The following is an 18,787-nucleotide window of genomic DNA, read 5'->3' on the forward strand; positions in this document are numbered from 1 at the left end:
GGCAAAGTTCGTTTTTCTTGCTATGTACATGAACTAGACTGAGTTGGCCATGGCATGTTGGCCATGTCAGTTGGCTGTGGCGACTTGGCTATGTGAGTTGGCCATGTGAGTTGGCTGTGGCGACTTGGCTATGTGAGTTGGCCAAGTGAGTTGGCCATGGCGAGTTGGCCATGGCGACTTGGCTATGTGAGTTGGCCAAGTGAGTTGGCCATGGTGAGTTGGCCATGGCGAGTTGGTCATGTGAGTTGGCCAAGTGAGTTGGCCATGGCGAGTTGGCCAAGTGACTTGGCCTTGGTGAGTTGGCTATTTGAGTTGGCCTTGGCGAGTTGGCCATGTGACTTGGCCTTGGTGAGTTGGCTATTTGAGTTGGCCTTGGCGAGTTGGCCATGGTGAGTTGGCCTTGGCGAGCTGGTCATGTGAGTTGGCCATGCTGAATTGGCCATTTGAGTTGGCCAAGTGAGTTGGCCATGGCGAGTTGGCCATGTGAGTTGACCTTGGCAAGTAGTCATAGACCAAGCCAGTGCACCTTCCCACCGAGGAAGGGAAGGGAAAGGAAAGGAAAGGAAAGGAAAGGAAAGGAAAGGAAAGGAAAGGAAAGGAAAGGACCTTGGAGGTCTTCTAGTCCAACCTCCTGCTATACCATTCTGGACAAGTGGCTGTCCAGTCACCTCTTAAAATCCTTTGAGGTAAGCCATTCCACAGATTAATTAAATTGGTAGTTTTTAATTAATTGGAGAATCAATTGCCATAATTCCCTGTGCCAAATGTTCTAATGAATTGCCAAACTAGCCATGACGTCTCCTAGATGAATTAGAAATACTTATTTGCCAGCATCAATTTTAAAAAGGAACAAAAGGTACGGGTTTTAGTGTCTAGATTTAATATCATTAAAACTGAAAAATGTTCCTTTTTTCCCCTCTTACATTTTGTAAACTCCTAATATTTTACAGTTTGTAAATCCCTCTGTTTCATTTTTCTTCTTTCCTGGTCGATTTAAAATCTTTTAAAATTTAAAAAAATATTATTTGAAGGCTGCAGAGGAAACCTCAAAGTGCACGTTGGCTTCCTATTTCTTTCTTTCTTTTTGCGGGGATGAACCATTCAGGAATATCCAGTTGATAAATTCTCTGGACAGGAACAGGTGAGAGTGACATATATTCCCTCTTCCTATTTTTTTTCCTGCCTTCTCCACAACTTGTGCGGTGGAAAACATCCTGTTGTGCAAAGCATAAACTGATCGAAAACAAAAATAGGTTTGTAAATCTGGAGTGGGGTTCTGTAGGAAGAGCTCTGTGGAAGCTGGTGGCTGGCAAAATCCCAGCGGTTGCAAAAGGAATTGAAGCAGGCTGGGCGATCATTTAAGTTTAAGGCAAACTTCACGATTTTGATCCCGTGCCTAAAAATAGGTCTTTCAAGGGCTTTCGAAGTGGAGCCTCCCCACACAGAAACAGTGTACCTCAGTGTCATGCCCCTGTCAGAGTCTGACTCGGAGGAGGAAGGCGAACAGTTGACAGGGAGCCAGAGTGTGGCTGTGGAGGAAACTGGGGAAGGGCAAAGTCCGGCTGGGCAGAGCAGGGAAGAGGTAGAACAAGGGAGAGGGAGTTTGGAGGAAAACCCAGGCCCATCCCCTCTTTATCCTAGGGCACGCAGGAAGGAATGGAGAAGGGAGCAACGTGGGTTGCGTGGCTTACGGGGGAGGAAAGGGCCCTGATTCCCTTCATTAGCCACACCTGAGAACGGAGTTTATTTTAAAAAAGCAAGCTGCGTGCGGCAGGCTGCTGTGGGCAAAGTGACTTTATCTTGTGTTGTCATAGCTTATCTGTGTTCCTGGCATCTTCCCAACTGTGTGAGCTTTGCTGTGCTTTCAAGTCTGAAATTCCTGCTTCGGCCCTGCCAAACTGATTACTTCCAAGTTTGGCTCGTTTGGACTTTAAATTGCCGTTTGTGTTTACCCTGTTCTCCATCCCAGAAGGTAACCAGGACAATTGGGGGCAAAGTTGGAGGTAATAAAGGGACTCTTATTATCTGACTGTGTTGCCTTTGTGCCACGCCCTGGGCCATTACACTCACCCAAGGGCAGAGAACGCCACTGTCTTTGGATGGCACAGATCCCCGAGGCTAAGCTTCCTAGGACTTCGCTATGGCCTGGGGTTCAAGGGACCATTTCTCCATCCGCTGGCAACACTGTTGGAAGTCCCGAAGCCCCCTGACCACCCAAGCAAGAATTCCGCCCCCAAAAAAGACCTTTGAGGGTGGTGCTCACCCCTGCCACTCCCCGCCCCCCCACTCCCCGGGGCAGAGGCCCGCCGGAGATGCCATCTTCATCACGCGTGGTTGTTCTCCACCTTCTGAGTCTGTTCATCCAAATTCTGGATCTTCTCTTCCCACTTCTTATCGGGGAGTAAAACCTCCACCGTGTAGCTGATTTTCTTGGCGTGGAGGTAGCTGTAGGTATTGTCGAAGCGGAGGACATCTGGGGGAATAAGAAAGAGGCCATCAGGGAAGCACCTGGAATATGGCAGCCAGTTTTGATATTAAAAAAAACAACAACACTGAGACGCCGGAAAGAGTGCCAAGAAGAGCAACTCGGAGGATGAACGCCTGGAGAACAAAGCCTAGGAAGAATGGCTGAAGGAATGGGGTTACGGTGGCACTGAAAAAAGTGACTTACGACCGTTTTTCACCCTTACGACTATTGCAGCATCCCCACAGTCATAAGAGGCCAGGCGAGGAGACGCGTGCCTCGACGTGAGTGATGTTGGGTTGGCCACGCCCAGCCAATCACATGGCTACCAAGCCACGCCCACCCAGTCACATGTCTACAAAGCCACGCCCACCACCTAAGCCACGCCCATAAGAACCGGTTGTTAAAAATTTCGAATCCCACCCCTGGTGCTAAGTCTCTCTTTTTTGTTCAATGCTGTCGTTCACTTTGCACGGTCACTAAATGAACTGTTGTAAGTAGAGGACCCGCTGTGTGAAAAGCACAAGGGCAGATAAAGCTACAAGTTTGGACAGAGACGACTCACAGATTCCAGCATCCGAGCAGGTGAGGGTGCCGTCCTCAGGGACCAGGTGTGCGTTGTAGCGCTGGTTGGAGAGCACCTCAGTCATCTCCCCGGCGTGCTGGTGGGACCCCGTCTTGGTCTTCAGGTAGACACCAAAACCTATATCGGACCCTTCGGACATGAATTGCCACCTTGAATTCGGAGCAGAAGACAAAGAGAAGAAGAGATTGGACAGCCGTTTGTCTGAAATGTTATAGGCTCTCCTGCCTGAGCAGGGGGTTGGACTAGAAGACCTCCCAAGTCCCTTCCAACTGTGTTTGTTCTGTTCTGTTCTGTCCTATCCCATCCCCATCCCCATTCGCTATTTTAGAATAGAATAAAGAATAGAATAGAGAATAGAATAGATTAGATAATAGAATAAAGGATAGAATTGAATAGAATAGAATAGAATAGAGAATAGATTAGATTAGATTAGATTAGATAATAGAATAAAGAATTGAATAGAATAGAGAATAGATTAGATTAGATAATAGAATTGAACAGAGAAGAGAATAAAGAATAGATTAGATTAGATAATAGAATAAAGAATAGAATAGAATAGATTAGATTAGATAATAGAATAAATAGAATAGAGAATAGATTAGATTAGATTAGATAATAGAATAAATAGAATAGAATAGAGATTAGATTAGATTAGATAATAGAATAAATAGAATAGAATAGAGATTAGATTAGATTAGATAACAGAATAAAGAATTGAATAGAATAGAGAATAGATTAGATAATAGAATTGAACAGAGAAGAGAATAAAGAATAGATTAGATTAGATAATAGAATAAAGAATAGAATAGAATAGATTAGATTAGATAATAGAATAAATAGAATAGAGAATAGATTAGATTAGATTAGATTAGATAATAGAATAAATAGAATAGAATAGAATAGAGATTAGATTAGATTAGATAATAGAATAAATAGAATAGAATAGAATAGAGATTAGATTAGATTAGATAATAGAATAAATAGAATAGAATAGAATAGAGATTAAATTAGATTAGATAATAGAATAAATAGAATAGAATAGAATAGAGATTAGATTAGATAATAGAATAAAGAATTGAATAGAATAGAGAATAGATTAGATTAGATAATAGAATTGAACAGAGAAGAGAATAAAGAATAGATTAGATTAGATAATAGAATAAAGAATAGAATAGAATAGATTAGATTAGATAATAGAATAAATAGAATAGATAATAGATTAGATTAGATTAGATAATAGAATAAATAGAATAGAATAGAGATTAGATTAGATTAGATTAGATAATAGAATAAAGAATTGAATAGAATAGACCAGACCTGGAAGGGACCTTGGAGGTCTTCTAGTCCATCCCCCTGCAGGGGACCCTGTACCAGTTCATACGTCAAGGACTATCCGAACGGAAGGGTTTTGAAATTTCAACCTTGCTCTCTTATTTATTGTCCTGCCCGTTTACCTATTTCGTCATCCATACAGTAGCCAGAGGACAGGTGAATAATCTGCCAATAGAATTAGCCGTTTAAAACTTGTTTGGGCCCATTTTGCAAGGAGCGGGAAACTAATACCGTTGTAATATCTTCATCGGTATTCCTTTGTGGGAATAATCGGTTATCACCACCCCCTAATATGTGATAATGTGTTCGTGGTTGGTTTTTTTAATGCACGTTTTTGAATGTTTTGCATTTTGTTTGTCTTCTCCCCAAAATTGGGAGTATTGTGTTTTATTTTTTAAAAAATAAAATAAAGATAGACTAGAAGGGGGAAAAAATGCTCTTTCCCCCATGCTGCCGAGTTTCCCCCTCTGATTTACCTCAAGATGCAGCCCGGAAAAAGGATCTCGTATTCCAGCTGCTGGGAAGAACCCCGATTCACCATTAACGAATGCTCATATTTTTGCTTCAGCTGATTTCGCACGTAGTATTTTGGGGGGACGTCTCCGCCGAGGCATATCTAGAACACAGAACAAACGGAGATCAGGAGCCGCCAGAAGAAAAACCTACCTCTGTGTTTTGCAACCTTTAAGATGTGCAGACCTCAGCGCACAGAATTCCCCAACCAGATCTCCTGGGAGTTGAAATCCACCCATCGTATAAGTTGTCAAGCTTGAAAAAGACTCTAGAAAGAGTGTGAAGAAGAGCAACCAAGAGGATTAGGGGACTGGAGGCTAAAACATAGGAAGAACAGTTGCAGGAACTGGGTATGTCTACTGTGATGAAAAGAAGGACTAGGGGAGACAGGAGAGCAGTCTTCCAGTATCTCAGGGGCTGGGAGAGGGAGTTCAGAGGAAGACCCAGGCCCACCCCCTCTTCATCCTAGGGCACACAGGGAGGAACGGAGAAGGGAGCAACATGGTTGTGTGGCTTACGGGGGGAGGAAAGGGCCCTGATTCCCTTCATTAGCTGCAGCTGGGAACACAGTGTTTAAAAAGGGAAGCTGCGTGCAGCAAACTGTTGGGAGCAAATTGCGAATGATCTGGTATCCTCGAGGCTTATCTGTGTTCCTGGCGTCTTCCCAGCTGTGTGCGTTTTGCTGGCCTTTCAAGTCAGCAATTCCTCCTCCTGCCCTGTCACGTTAATTACTGCCGCGTGGTTTGTGTGGATTTTTAGTTACAGTCTGTATTTTGTTTTCGGACTGAATTTCCTCCACTTAAAGGCTGTTCTGGGAGAGTTTTTCTCCAGCTGAAGGTAACCTGGACACTGGGGACAAAGTTGGAGATAATAAAGGGACTCTTCTTGCTTATTTGACTGTGTTGCTTTTGTGCCGTGCCCCATTTGGGTCATCACAAGAGCTGGAAGGGACCATGGAGGTTTTCTATCTAGTCCAACCTGCTGCTCAATACCATTTCAGACAAGTGGCTTTCCAGTCTCTTCTTAAAAACCTCCAGTGATGGAGAACTCGCCACGTCTGAAGTTTTTGGTTAATGGTTAATTGTCCTCACAGTTAGTATCTCCTCCCTTCCTTCATTCTGTAAATGGTGGCTTTAGCAGCCACATTTTCCAACTGCCAGCAGCTAATTTTGCAAACGTTTCTGGTTTTAAGTGACCGATAAATATTCCATACCTTGGATTCACATTTGGGGTTCCCATCGGGGTCTGTGAGAGTCCCCCCATACATCATGGGGATCTCTGCAGGGTCAATGTATTTTTGCAAGTCTTCCTTCCAATTTGCTAGGGGAAAAAAAAGAAGTTAAAAATGATGTGCTTGGTTGGACTGATGAGTAGCTCCAAACCATTTTGAACCTTTACAAAATCACAGCAACAGAACCAAAACCAACGTTAAAAAATGCAGGCGGTGAAGTTTGGAAATGCATTAAGGGACAATGGTAACCTTAGCTGAGCTCACACGGTTTTAAATAATTCGTGTTTAGAGCATTGTGTTCGACAGAAATGACTTACTAGGTACTACATTGTTAACATAACTTAAAAAAATTAAAACCAAGTAAGTATAAAAAAGGGAAAAAGTGCAACCATCACTGCTGTGTTAGAAACAGGAAATTAAATGAGCAAAGTGCAATAATAATAATGATGATGATATTAATAATAATATAAACAATGCAACCCACCTCCCAAGATAATTAACTTCTTCCGGGTATCTTCACTCAGAATGTGCTTCACCATGTTGTAAGCTATGGGGAACAGTCTTGGAGCTGTATGATGGACAGGAGAAACAAAGGTTTATGTTGAGGGATAAATGACATTTTTTTTCTGCAGACAAAAAGCATATTCCAACAGGGAAGGACTAAGACTCACCTTTAATGACAAATAAATGTTTAAGGCACTCGGGGAAGTTATCTTCGAACATGGCAAGAAGCTGGAAATGTAGAGAAAGAATTAATTTGCAACAGTTTATAGTATGACAGATCATGATTTAATCATAACCCACCTTATCAGCAGGATCCAAAACTGAATTGGGACATCAAGGATATAAAGCGGCATTGGTGACCCTTGGCCCCTTGAAGTTATGTGGACTTTGACTCCCAGAATTCCTGTTGTTTTAAGATACGTGGACTTCAACTCCCAGAATTCCCTGATCAGCACAGATGACCGAGGAATTGTGGGAGTTGAAGTCCACACCTCTTAGAGTTGCCAAGGCTGAAATACACACATGTGAACTTTAACTCCCAGAATTTTTCAGACAGAATGCTTTGTTTTTGCAGGGACTTCCAACTCCCAGAATTCCCCAATAAGCCTGTTTGAAGTTGTGTGGACTTCAGCACCCAGAATGTATGGCCAATGTTGAAAACTACCCGAGGTCTTTGCCCATCTCTCACCTCTATGTAGACATCAACGCCCGGCTTCCAAAGATGCTTCAAACCGAGCCCTTCAAAATCATAAACCATTATGATGTTGTCAATTGTTTTCCCCAGCTTAAGAAAAAGGGAGAGAGAAGGGAAGAGGGAAGGACGGGAGGTGAAAAATTAAAGACACGAAATAGGAACAGCAGCAGTCACATTTTTTACCCCTAAAGCTTTGAAGAGAATAACAGAGTTGGAAGGGAACCTTGGAGGTCTTCTAGTCCAACCCTCTGCCTAGGCAGGAAACCCTACACACCACTTCAGACAAATGATTATCCAACATCTTTTTAAAAACTCGCAGTGTTGGAGCATTCCCTGTAGGCAGGTTGTTCCACTGGTTAATTGTTCTGACTGTCAGGAAATATCTCCTGAGTTCGAAGTTGCTTCTCTCCTTGATTAGTTTCCACCCGTTGCTTCTTGTCCTGCCTTCAGGTGCTTTGGAGAATAGCTTGACTCCCTCTTCTTTGGGGCAGCCCCTGAGATCTTGGAAGACTGCTATCCTGTTTCCCCTAGTCCTTCTTTTCATTAGACTAGACATGCTCAGTTCCTGCAACCTGTCTTCCTATGTTTTAGCCTCTAGCCCTCTAATCCTCTTTGTTGCTCTTCTCTGCACTCTTTCTAGAGTCTCAACATGTTTTTTACACCGTGGCGACCAAAACTGGATGCAGGATTCCAAATGTGGCCTTACCAAGGCATTATAAAGTGATATTAACACTTCACGTGATCTTGATTCTATCCCTCTGTTTATGGAGCCTAGAACTGTGTTGGCTTTTTTGGCAGCTGGCTCATATTTAAATGGTTGTCCACTAAGACTCCGAGATCCCTCTCACAGTTACTACTATTGAGCCAGGTACCACATATACTGAATATACAGAGAATAAAGTATGTGGCCCTAATGCCCAGGGTGGGGTCCAAAGCCCCATCTCATTTAGATCCCCATGTTTGAACCCAAATTGAACGCTGCTATCCTGTCACCCCTGGTCCTTCTCTTCATTACATTATACCCAGTTCCTGCAACTGTTCTTTGTAGGTTTTTCCCCCCCAAAGTCTCAACATCTTTTTTGTAGTGTAGTGACCAAAATTGGTTGCAGGATTCCAGGTGTGGCCTTACTAGGGTTTTATAAAACGGCACTAATATGTCTTGTTGTCTGGTGCTTTGGAGAATAGCTTGACTCCCTCTTCTTTGGGGCAGCCCCTCAAATACTGGAAGGCTGCTGTCATGTCTCCCCTGGTACTTTCCTCATTCCTGCAACTATTCCATATATGTATTAGCCCTCAGGTGCCTTTTGATCAGGAACCCTAGCATTTTTATTCAATTTTACTTCACAATGAATAAATCCCATGGCCTGCGAAAATAATAATAATTCAGAAGCCTCTGGATCATCGCCTCCTCTCTTACTCTTTTGCTCTGTTCGTTGCATATGTCCCGCATAAATTCGCAGTCCTGGAATTTTTTTTTGAGGAAGTCCTGTTTCGAAACAGAGAAGAGCAGTCCTTTGGGATCGAGGGTCCCAACGATCTCGTAGCGAACCGGGTAGCCCTCCCGATCGAAGCCACAGGTGCCTCCAGACATGTACTTCTGGATGACCTGCGATGAGAAGCAGACTGCCAGGTGAGAGAGGCCAGTCTCCAAGGGACGTGCAATCTCCACCCACCCCTGCCACCCCCTTATCTGCACTGCCCCTCACAGCTGATTTTCGGCTGGTTTGAGGCCTTTTTCGGAGTCCCAGAGGCTTGGGGAAGGGTTCTGCAGGCTTTTCAGGCTGAAAACTAGGCCCATTTCATCACTTCCGGTATTTCCGGAAAGACAGGAAGTGACGAAATGGGCCTAGTTTTCAGCCTGAAAAGCCTGCAGAAGCCTTCCCCAAGCCTTTGGGAGTCTGAAAAAGGCCTCAAACCAGCTGATGATCAGCTGTGAGGTGCACGCATGCGCAGTGAGGGATATTTGAAACAATAAAAGGGAGGTTTGACCTGCCAGCAGCCAGTGTTATCCCTGTGCCGTGCCCCAAGTCATCACACACGCTTTTTGAGGTGACTAAGATGGCGCACCATGGAAGCTGAGAGACGGGGGTGATTGTACCGTTCTCGGGAGGAACCGGCATCACCTTGAGATCACCTGAGACTCACCTCTGGGGCTTCCCATTCCTTAATGTGGTCACAATCCATATACTTGCGCACCTGCACATGCTGTTTCCCAAGAAACGAGAGAACAAGCAAAAAGGGATGAGAATGAATGAGCGATCGTTCCAAGTTATAACCGCACTGAAAAAAAAGTGACTTGTAACCGTTTTTCACATGATCGTTGCGACGGTTAATTTTAACACACGAGGCAACGCCAACCTGTTTGCTTAGTTCGTAGTTCAATGTGTTGCAGTGTGGTGCGGAATGAAGTCTGGATTCCCAGAGGGAGAGAGGAGGAGCCAAAAACAGCAAAGTTTAGATAATTTGAGTGGGAGGAGATAAGAGATAAAGAGATAAGGCGGCACCTCCCTGGGAGTTCCCAGACAGTATATTTTATGGTGCAAGTAGTTTGGCAAGATTTCTGCCTTAAAGTGAGGAAAAATTACGGTTTTTAATAAAGGTTTCCAAAGAGTCTCAGTGTATCTTTCGTGGTTTGGGGAGACTGACATGCATGGACCAAAAAAGAACCCTGTATCCAAGCTAGTCTACAAACACAGCCTACTAGTAAAACTGGCCGTTTGCTAGGTGTTCCTGGTCCCATGTGCACAAAAACAAAAAATAAGCCGAGCGAGTTGCTTCTTACCTTCCTGATCATGGCTTCCGACTTTTGCAGGTCAAAACATCGGGCTGAAAGAAGAACACCACGGTTAGGAATAAAACATCACCCTGGACCATCCCAGAGGCACCGACGGTGGGAATCCTCTGGCATGGCACCTGTTGTATGACTTCCCACCCCTTTGAATAGGGAAGAGTTCTCCCATTGATCAAGTACAACTGCCAACTCATAAAACATTTCTATGGTCTTTTTAGAGTTGCCGACAGAAAGGGAGGAAGGAGCAGTGTAGCAGCTTGGAACCAAAAGTGCATTCCATAAATGTTTTCAAAGATAGTTTCTAGGTGACGGAAGTTTCTGCCGCACAAAATTCTAACTGGAGGGCATGATTGATGATTCTTGGCGATGGATGCGTCCCACTGGAGAATATGAATTACGATACACCCAGGGGAGGAATATGGGAGGAAACCAGGGTCAAAGGTGATAATGAATTATTTGTCTACACCAGGCGGTGCCGGACAGGTTAACTCCCAATAAATCCTTTTGAAGTTCTGGAAGTTCGTCTAGAGACTCATGATTTAATTGGGGGAACTGCCAGAATCCTGCCAACGACAGCTAGATTTGAATCAACATCCAAGAGAGCAATCAAGTTGTCACTTTATTTACCTTTTGTTAAGCTTGGGCTCACTTTAATCCCTTTAAACATGGCAGCATTGGAAAGCTATCCAGAGTCACTCTGGCCAGTGAGAGAGGCGGCATATAAATTTAATAAATGCATAAATAAACGTAGGGAAAACCCCACTGCTGAAAAGGGTGGCCTGTAGGCACAAATGCCTATAACCCATGTCTTGCTATATCGCCAGATCTGGACATTTCTTGTCTAAGGATTAGATTTGCATCCCTGTCATTACTTTATAAATAACTCGCACTTGATACTCCTTCCTCCTCCTCCTTTCTCCAGAAGAACATCCCTGTGAGGTGGGTTGGGCTGAGAAAGAGTGATCGGCCCTGTCATGCCCCCGTCGTGAGTCTGAATCTGTGGGGGAAGATGAGCCGGAACCGGAGCCGATGGAGACTGAGGGGGCGGCTTCACTGGCTTGGGAGGAATATGGGGAGGAGCAAGCCCGAGTCAGGCCAGGGCCTTTCAGGATTGGGACGGCTTGTAGGCCGGGAGGAAGAGGGGCAGGATGATGAAGAGAGGTTAAGCAGGGAACTTGAGAGACAAGAGCTCAGGTGATGAGCAAGGACCATCCCCTCCTGATCCTTGAGCATGGAGAGTGGAGAGAAGCTAAGAACAGCGCAGACAGGGTAGACTACTCAGGAGGACAGCGCCCCTGCCCCTCTTCACAGGTACACCTGGGCACTGAGCCTTAAGGAGATGCTGTGGGGAGCGACATTTGTCGGGAACAAACACCGAATTCCTGGAACGTTGAGTGCCTATGTAAAACATTTTCTGGATTTCCTGCTTTCTCCTTGGCTTCCTGGATTAATTCCATTGCTCTTTTGTTTCCTGAACTCCTTGACTTGCCCTGCTGGATTTCCTGCTATGTAGCCGCGGTGATCCCAGCGTTGGGCTGGACTACTCGTAGCCAGAGGCTGCTGAAGGTGTAGGAGTGTACGTGTCATCACTTCGCTTTGGGACTTGCCAGAAACGTGGGAGCCTTTGGGAAAATTGGGAGCAATAAAGGGGCAGTTTGAATCGCCGGCTGCCTCCGTTACCTCTGTGCCGTGCCCTGGATCATCCCAGGGCCTCCAAATTGCCCAGGCCTCAAGAGAAAGATGATTTGAATAGTGTAAAAAGATCCATATCACAGTCAGTGTGGGTGTCAGCCATTGGCAATCCTGTGGCTGCATCGAAGCAAAGAAAATTGGGGTGGTGGAGAAACCGGATGGTTTCACAACTCACACCTAAAACAACCTTTCTCAAGCTTTTACGTTGAGTAGACTTCCATTCCAGAATTCCCTAGCCAGCAAACTGTACTGTAAGATGTATGGATGGTAGATGGGAGTTGAAGTCTACTCATCTTAAAGCCATCATGGTTGAGAAAGGCCAACCTAGAAGAGAATGGATGCCCGAGACGGTCGAAGGATTCTTGCCTTGGTTAGGGAGTTGGACTAGAAGTCCTTAAAAGCCCCTTCCAGCTCCAAGATTCTATGGGATAGAGAATACTTAGAGCAGAGGTCTCCAAACTTGGCCACTTTAAGTCTTGTGGACTTCAACTCCCAGAATTCTCCAGCCAGCATAGTTTACTCTCTTGTAATCCTTTCCTCTGCAATCTCACTTCGCTTTAGGAGATTAAGAGAAAGAAAAAAAGCAGGCATGGCTGGCTTGGGAATTCTGGGAGTTGAAGTCCACCAGTCTTAAAGTTACTAAGTTTAGGGATCCCTGAGTTAGAGGAAGGAATGAAATTTTGTGGGGACCTGATCCTGCCCTGGTCTTGTCCAGTCACTGGACACCAATTTAGCAATGCAGAATTTGAAAAAAAGAGATCAAAATCTTTGCCAACTGGTATTCCCTAATTTAGCAAAACACACACACACAAAAATTAGCAAAACCTCTGGGACCTTAAAACGCCTAGTAAATTCTTTTAAAAAGGCCTTAAAGCATTGACATCTGATGAAATGTTTACTTACCTCTGCAGCTGGATATTGAATATGAATACCTGAACGTTAAAAGGAATTTAATTTTGTTTCCCTTGTTCCTCGCTGCAGCTGATGCAGGCTTATAAAAATCTTATTAGAAGCTACTCTCTGACCACAGGAAATGCATCCAGTTTCCTACGACCATGCTGCAAATTCCCGTCTTACCTCGGAGCCATTTCAACAAGTAGTTATCGTCCTGCGCTGGAAGACCTGGTAAGATATCTTGAACATTCTCACGGAACTATAGTAAAAGGGAGAGAAAACTGTGTGGGTGTGATTACATTCAGGTAGCGGCCTTTCACTTCTTGTTCAAGTCACATAATGTTTTCTTGGAAATCAGCCAAAATAAAATAATGGTTAGATTTACGCCCGGCAGAGAAGGCGATCCTGCCTTTCTTTGAAGGCATGTGATTGATTTATAACTCACAGTGGAGGGAAAGTCAAAGAAAAATGCCAGCAACTGGGAAAGTTGGGAAGCGAAAGGCACACTTTTCAATGGGAGGGACTTGAATTCCCAGGAGCCACGGTGGCGCAGTGGTTAGAAGGTAGTATTGTGGGCTAATTCTGCCGGCTGCCAGCAGTTTGGCTCAAGGTTGACTCATCCTTTTGTCCTTCTGAGGTCGGTAAAATGAGGATCCAGATTCTTGTGGGGGAATATGCTGATTCTGTGAACTACTTAGAGAGGATTGCAAAGCACTGTGAAGCGGTATATAAGTCTAGGTGCTGTTGCTATGCCCTCCCTCCCTCCCTTCCTTCCTTCCTGTCAGAATGCAGAATTGCAGGCAAACTCTGCCCACAGTCAAGAGTTTGATCCAGACCAGCTCAAGGTTGATTCAGCCGTCCATCCTACTCAGATCTGTAAAATGAGGACCCAGATTGTTGGGGGCAATAGGCTGACTGTGTAAACCTGCTCAGAGAGGGGTATAAGGCACTGTGAAGTGGTATGTAACTCTAGGTGCTGTTACTATTGCCCTTCCTCCCTCCCTCCTACCCATTCTTTTCTTCTCATTTCCTTCCTTCCTCCTTCCTTCCTTCCTCCACTGCCAGCAGTTCGATCCTGACCGCCTCAAGATTGACTCAACCTTCCTTCCTTCCGTAAAACGAGGACTCACGGTATCTAAAACCGAGGTGCTATTGCTATCGCCTGGTGATTGTCCAGAGTCATTCATTGTGATGCCTACGGCAGGACTAGAACTCCCCATCTCCTGGTTACTAGCCTGGTGCTTTTGCTACCAAACCACTTGGTCTCCTGGATGCTGCGGTCATGAAAGAATCTGACCACGTGTGAAACCATCCTTCATGACATGAAGCTGCACGTGTGAATGTAGCCCAGGGATTGCGGCATGGGAGTGACCCTGGATATCACAATACACTTAATCCGATTTAACCACATCTGCAGTTGCTACAGAAAACACCTCGCATTCAATGAGGTTATTGTAGGTCAGTTGCTTTTATCTTATCACACAAGATCTTCTCAAGTTCAGAATCTTCTTGGTGCAAGCAAATATTACACTGTTATCATGACCACATCTCTTCCCGTGCCATTTATTACGAAAACAGTTAATAAGCACCGACATTAAGAAGGGAGTGTCTGAATGCCAGGAGGAACAAATTGGTTGCCAATAATTAAAAAAAAAATCAGATCAAGAGAAATGGTCTGGAAGCACCAATTCCTAAAAAGGAATAGCCTTTTTTCTCTCTTTAAATGCAGTTTTAATTTTGAAAACCTCGGTTGTTGGGTTGTACAACCTGAAATGCAATGAATTCTCTTCTGGTTCAGAACAGCAGTTGGAAAGAGAGAGAAGCAGGCAGGAAAAAATCCCAGGTAACCCCAGCAGAAATGGTTTTGCAAAGGACTTTCCAAAAGTACAAAGGTTGCCGCTGCCCGTTGAGAATCAACCAGGGTGAATTGCAGGTCATTAACCTGGACTAAATGGCAGGTCATTAACCTTCCTTGAGACAAAAAAGAAGAATTTAATCCAGATTTCTGCCTTCCCCGTGGAGTCAGGCAGGCTAAAAACATGCATGTTTTCCTTCTAGAAGCCGTGCATAGAATAGGGGAAATAAAATAATGCTTTAAAAATAATAATACTTTTTATTTTGATGGGAAAAGATTCATTTCCTTTAAAAAATAAAACAAAACAAAGCGTGTGCTTACTGGGAAGCAAGTAGCAAGAAACCAGTTTGTTGGTAGAGATGGATGGAGAGATGATAGATAAATAAATAGTGATAGATGGATGGATGCATGGAGATAGATGATAGATAGCTAGATAGACAGATAGAAGATAGACAGAGATAGATAGATAGATAGATAGATAGATAGATAGATAGATAGATAGATAGATAGATAGATAGATAGATATGGATGGATTGATGGAGAGATGATAGATAAATAGACAGTGATAGATTAGATGGATGGATGGATGAGAGATAGATAGATGGATGGATAGATAGATAGATAGATAGATAGATAGATAGATAGATAGATATGGATGGATTGATAGAGAGATGATAGATAAATAGACAGTGATAGATTAGATGGATGGATGGATGAGAGATAGATAGATGGATGGATGGATGGATAGATAGATAGATAGATAGATAGATGATAGATTGGATGGATGGGTGAGAGATAGATAGATAGATGGATGGATAGATAGATAGATAGATAGTGATGGAAGGAGATAGATAGATAGATAGATAGATAGATAGATAGATAGATAGATAGGATAAATAGATTGATGGATGGATGGATGGAGAGAGAGATGATAGATTAGATAGTGATAGATGATAGATAGATAGATAGATAGATAGATAGATAGATAGATAGATAGATAGATAGATAGATTAGATAAATAATTGATAGATGGTAGATTAGATAGATGGATGGATGGACGGATAGAGAGAGATATATAATAGATAGAGACAGAGAGCGAAAAAGTGAGACAGAGACAGAGAGCTTGGTGCTGTAGAATAGGATATGACAGTGGTTGGAGGCGGAGTGTGTTGTGTGAATTCAGCCTACAAACTTCTGTCCCCCTGGAAAGAAGTAGGGCGATTAAAGAGCAACCCCCCCACCCACCCCCAGCCTTGGAAGTCACCATTTCATTTGCCTTTTACAATAGCAAAGAAGAGCCAGGAAAATTACGTTGACTTTGGAAAAACCATCCCAAAATGAGGGAGGCCAGTTTCGACATGTTAGGGAGATTTCCCTCCGTGTTGCAGACATGAAGCTGTTTATCCATTTTTTAAAATCCCCAAACAGGCCTTTGGGAAAATGCTTCTATTTCTGAACTGGCTACAGGAAACCAACAGTCCCCTAATATCTCCCGACCGTGGGAGCTTGGCGGATGTGGTAGACTTCAACTCCCAGAATTCCCCTGTGCAGGAATTCTGGGAGTTGTAGTCCACCATGTCTTCAAGCTCCCACGGTCGAGAAGTACTAAATATAGAATACAGAATAGCAGAGCTGGAAGGACCCTTAGAGGTCTTTTAGTCTGACCCCCCCTTGCTGAAGCAGGAAATCCTACCCCATCCTAGACAAATGGCCCTTCTAAAAACCTCCAGTACCCTTAAAAGGAGACAGAATTTTCTAAAGGAAAAGACTGTTTAATCCACTGGGAAGATTGCACTGTGCTGCACACAGAATATAATACCTGCTTTGCACGCTGCCTTAGGCACAATTAAGTGAAGCGTGCACAAGGATGAGCGTGTTCTTGGAATGGGGGAAGGGCAATCTTTTGCAGCCAGACAGACACAGGATCTTCCCCTATTGATTAAAAAAAGAAAAGAAGTCTTCCAATATTTGAGGGGCTGCCCCAGAGAGGAGGAGGAAGGGGGTCAAGCTATTTTCCAAGGCACCCAAAGGCCAGATAAGGAACAACAGATGGAAACTGAACCAGGAGAGATTCAACCTGGAAATAAGGAGGAGTTTTCTGACAGGGAGAACCATCAACCCATGGAACAGAAGTTGCCTTTGGAAGTTGTGGGAGCGCCATCGCTGGAAGCTTCCAAGAATAGACTGGGTCAGAAATAGCGTAGGGCCTCCTGCTTGGGCAGGGGGTTGGACTAGATGACCTACAAGGCCCCTTCCAATTCTGTTAATCTGTAATCTCTTATATACCTCTCTAAGTGGGGCTGCTTCGTTGTGCAAAATCACACACACCCCCGCACACACACACAGACACGCACTTTGGAGCCATAGAAAAAAATGTGTAGAAGTTGCACTTGGTAACCGAAGACCTTTAACCCCGAAGGTGTCCGCTGGGTGAATGGCCTGTGCCACGCCAGGTGCCCCCTGCTAGAGAGACGCCCAACCACAACTACCAGCAGCCACACTGGCTGAGGATCATGGGGCTTTAGCCGTCTCCTGAGAGGGAGCTCCAAGAGAGCTTCTCTCTTACCTGAAGGCAACCGGGATCCCTTTTCACTCTGCACTCTCCCTCTCTCTCCCTCTCTCTCTCCCTCCCCTGCTCTGCAGGATCCAATCTGAGTCAGTCCTGGGTCCTTAGGGGTTCTCTCTCTCTCCTTCCCTCCGGCGCGCGCTCTCTCTCTCTCATATCACTGTTTAGCTCCTCCCTCCCTTTCTTTCTTTCTCTCTCTCTCTCTCTCTCTCTCCCTCTCATCACTTTTTTATCTCCTCCATTTTTTCTTCTTTCTTTCTCTCTCTCCCTCCTTTTCTATCTCTTATCACTTTTTATCTCCCCCTTCCTTCCTTCCTTCTTCCTTCCTTCCTTTCTTTTTCTTTCTCTCTCTCTCTCTCTCCCCCTCATCACTCTTTTATCTCCTTCCTTCCTTCCTTTCTCTTTGTCTCTCCCTCCCTATCTCATCACTTTTTATCTCCCCAATTTTTTCTTTTCTTTCTTTCTTTCTTTCTTTCTTTCTTTCTTTCTTTCTTTCTTTCTTTCTTTCTTTCTTTCTTTCTTTCTCTCTCTCTCTCTCTCTCTCTCTCCCCCTCCTTTTCGATCTCTCTCTCATCACTTTTTATCTCCTCCCTTTTTTCTTCCTTTTTCTTCCTTTCTCTCTCCCTCTCCTCACTCTTCACCTCCTCCCTTTCTCTTTGTCTCTCCCCTCCCTCCTTCCCTCCCTCCCTCTCCTTCTCCCTCTCTTTCTCCAAAACGCGTGCGCTGCAGTTGGGGCGCCGTGCCGGCTGGGGCTGAGCGGCTCTGGAGTCCCCGGAGGCTTTTGCGCAAAGAGAAGTCGTCTTTGCGCGGCTGGCTCTCGGCCAAGGGGCTCTCCGCGCGCGGAGCCCCGGGGGTGGGGTGCGGGTGGGCTTCTTCTCTGCCAGGGAAGGGAAGGGGAGGGGAGGAGAGGCAGGGCAGGTGCTCCGCTCACCTTGGCCAGCGCCGCCTCTTGCTTGGCGCTCAAGTCCCCGACGTGCCCGCTCATGGTCGCCGCGCCAGCCGCCTTCTCGCTCCTTGGGCACCGGCGCCGGTGGCTTTGAGCGGCACCGGGCGGGCAGGACACGCCTTCACCCATCCCGGGAGACGCCTCCCTCGCTCGGAGGGGAGGGGGCAAGAGGAGGAGGAGGAGCTTCAACGGGTGGGAAAGTCCTCCTCCCGACAGGTGTCCTTGGTTTCATGACCCCAAACAAACGAGGTATCCTCAGTGCTAGGAGGAGGAGGAGGAGGAGGCGAGGAGGAGGAGGAGGAGGAGGAGGACCGCTGTGGGGTCCTTGAAGCTCTCAGAGTTTGCTTGTTTTCTTGCAGACCTTTCATGACCCTACTAGGTAACACAAGGGTCTTCAAGCTTGGCAAGTTAAGACCTGTGGTCTTCAACTCCCAGAATTCCTGAGCTAACTTGACTGGAGGAGGAAGAATTCTGGGAGTTGGAAGTCCACAAGTCTTAAAAGCGGTCAAGTTTGAAGACACCTGGAATAGACAGATAGAGAAAGAGAGAGAGAATATAGAAAGAGAGTGAGATACAATAGATAGATAGAGGGGGAGAGAAAGATAGACTAGATAGATAGAATAGATAGAGAAAAAGAGGTAGAATAGATAGAAAGAGAGAGATAGAATGGATAGATTGATAGAGTAGAACAAGGGTCTTCAAACTTGGCAAGTTTAAGA

At 44.9% G+C, this 18,787-nt stretch overlaps 1 protein-coding gene across 1 annotated transcript; it reads right to left on the minus strand.

Moving 5' to 3' along the window:
- Positions 1 to 707: 707 nt before the first annotated feature.
- Positions 708 to 18,212, minus strand: SEC14L2 (SEC14 like lipid binding 2). The gene is made up of 12 exons (XM_026722222.2): positions 18,054 to 18,212; positions 12,885 to 12,960; positions 10,107 to 10,150; positions 9,470 to 9,529; positions 8,742 to 8,930; positions 7,319 to 7,414; positions 6,798 to 6,858; positions 6,611 to 6,694; positions 6,109 to 6,215; positions 4,859 to 4,998; positions 3,030 to 3,199; positions 708 to 2,473 (listed from the first exon to the last, which is right to left on the minus strand). Exons 1-12 carry the CDS (start codon positions 18,195 to 18,197, stop codon positions 2,325 to 2,327), a joined length of 1,320 nt encoding a protein of 439 aa, XP_026578007.2. The 5' UTR covers positions 18,198 to 18,212; the 3' UTR covers positions 708 to 2,324.
- Between the last annotated feature and the right edge of the window lie 575 nt (positions 18,213 to 18,787).

This window comes from Pseudonaja textilis, chromosome 15 (assembly GCF_049901715.1).
Source record: "Pseudonaja textilis isolate UNSWEBS1 chromosome 15, rPseTex1.2, whole genome shotgun sequence".
NCBI lineage: Eukaryota > Metazoa > Chordata > Lepidosauria > Squamata > Elapidae > Pseudonaja > Pseudonaja textilis.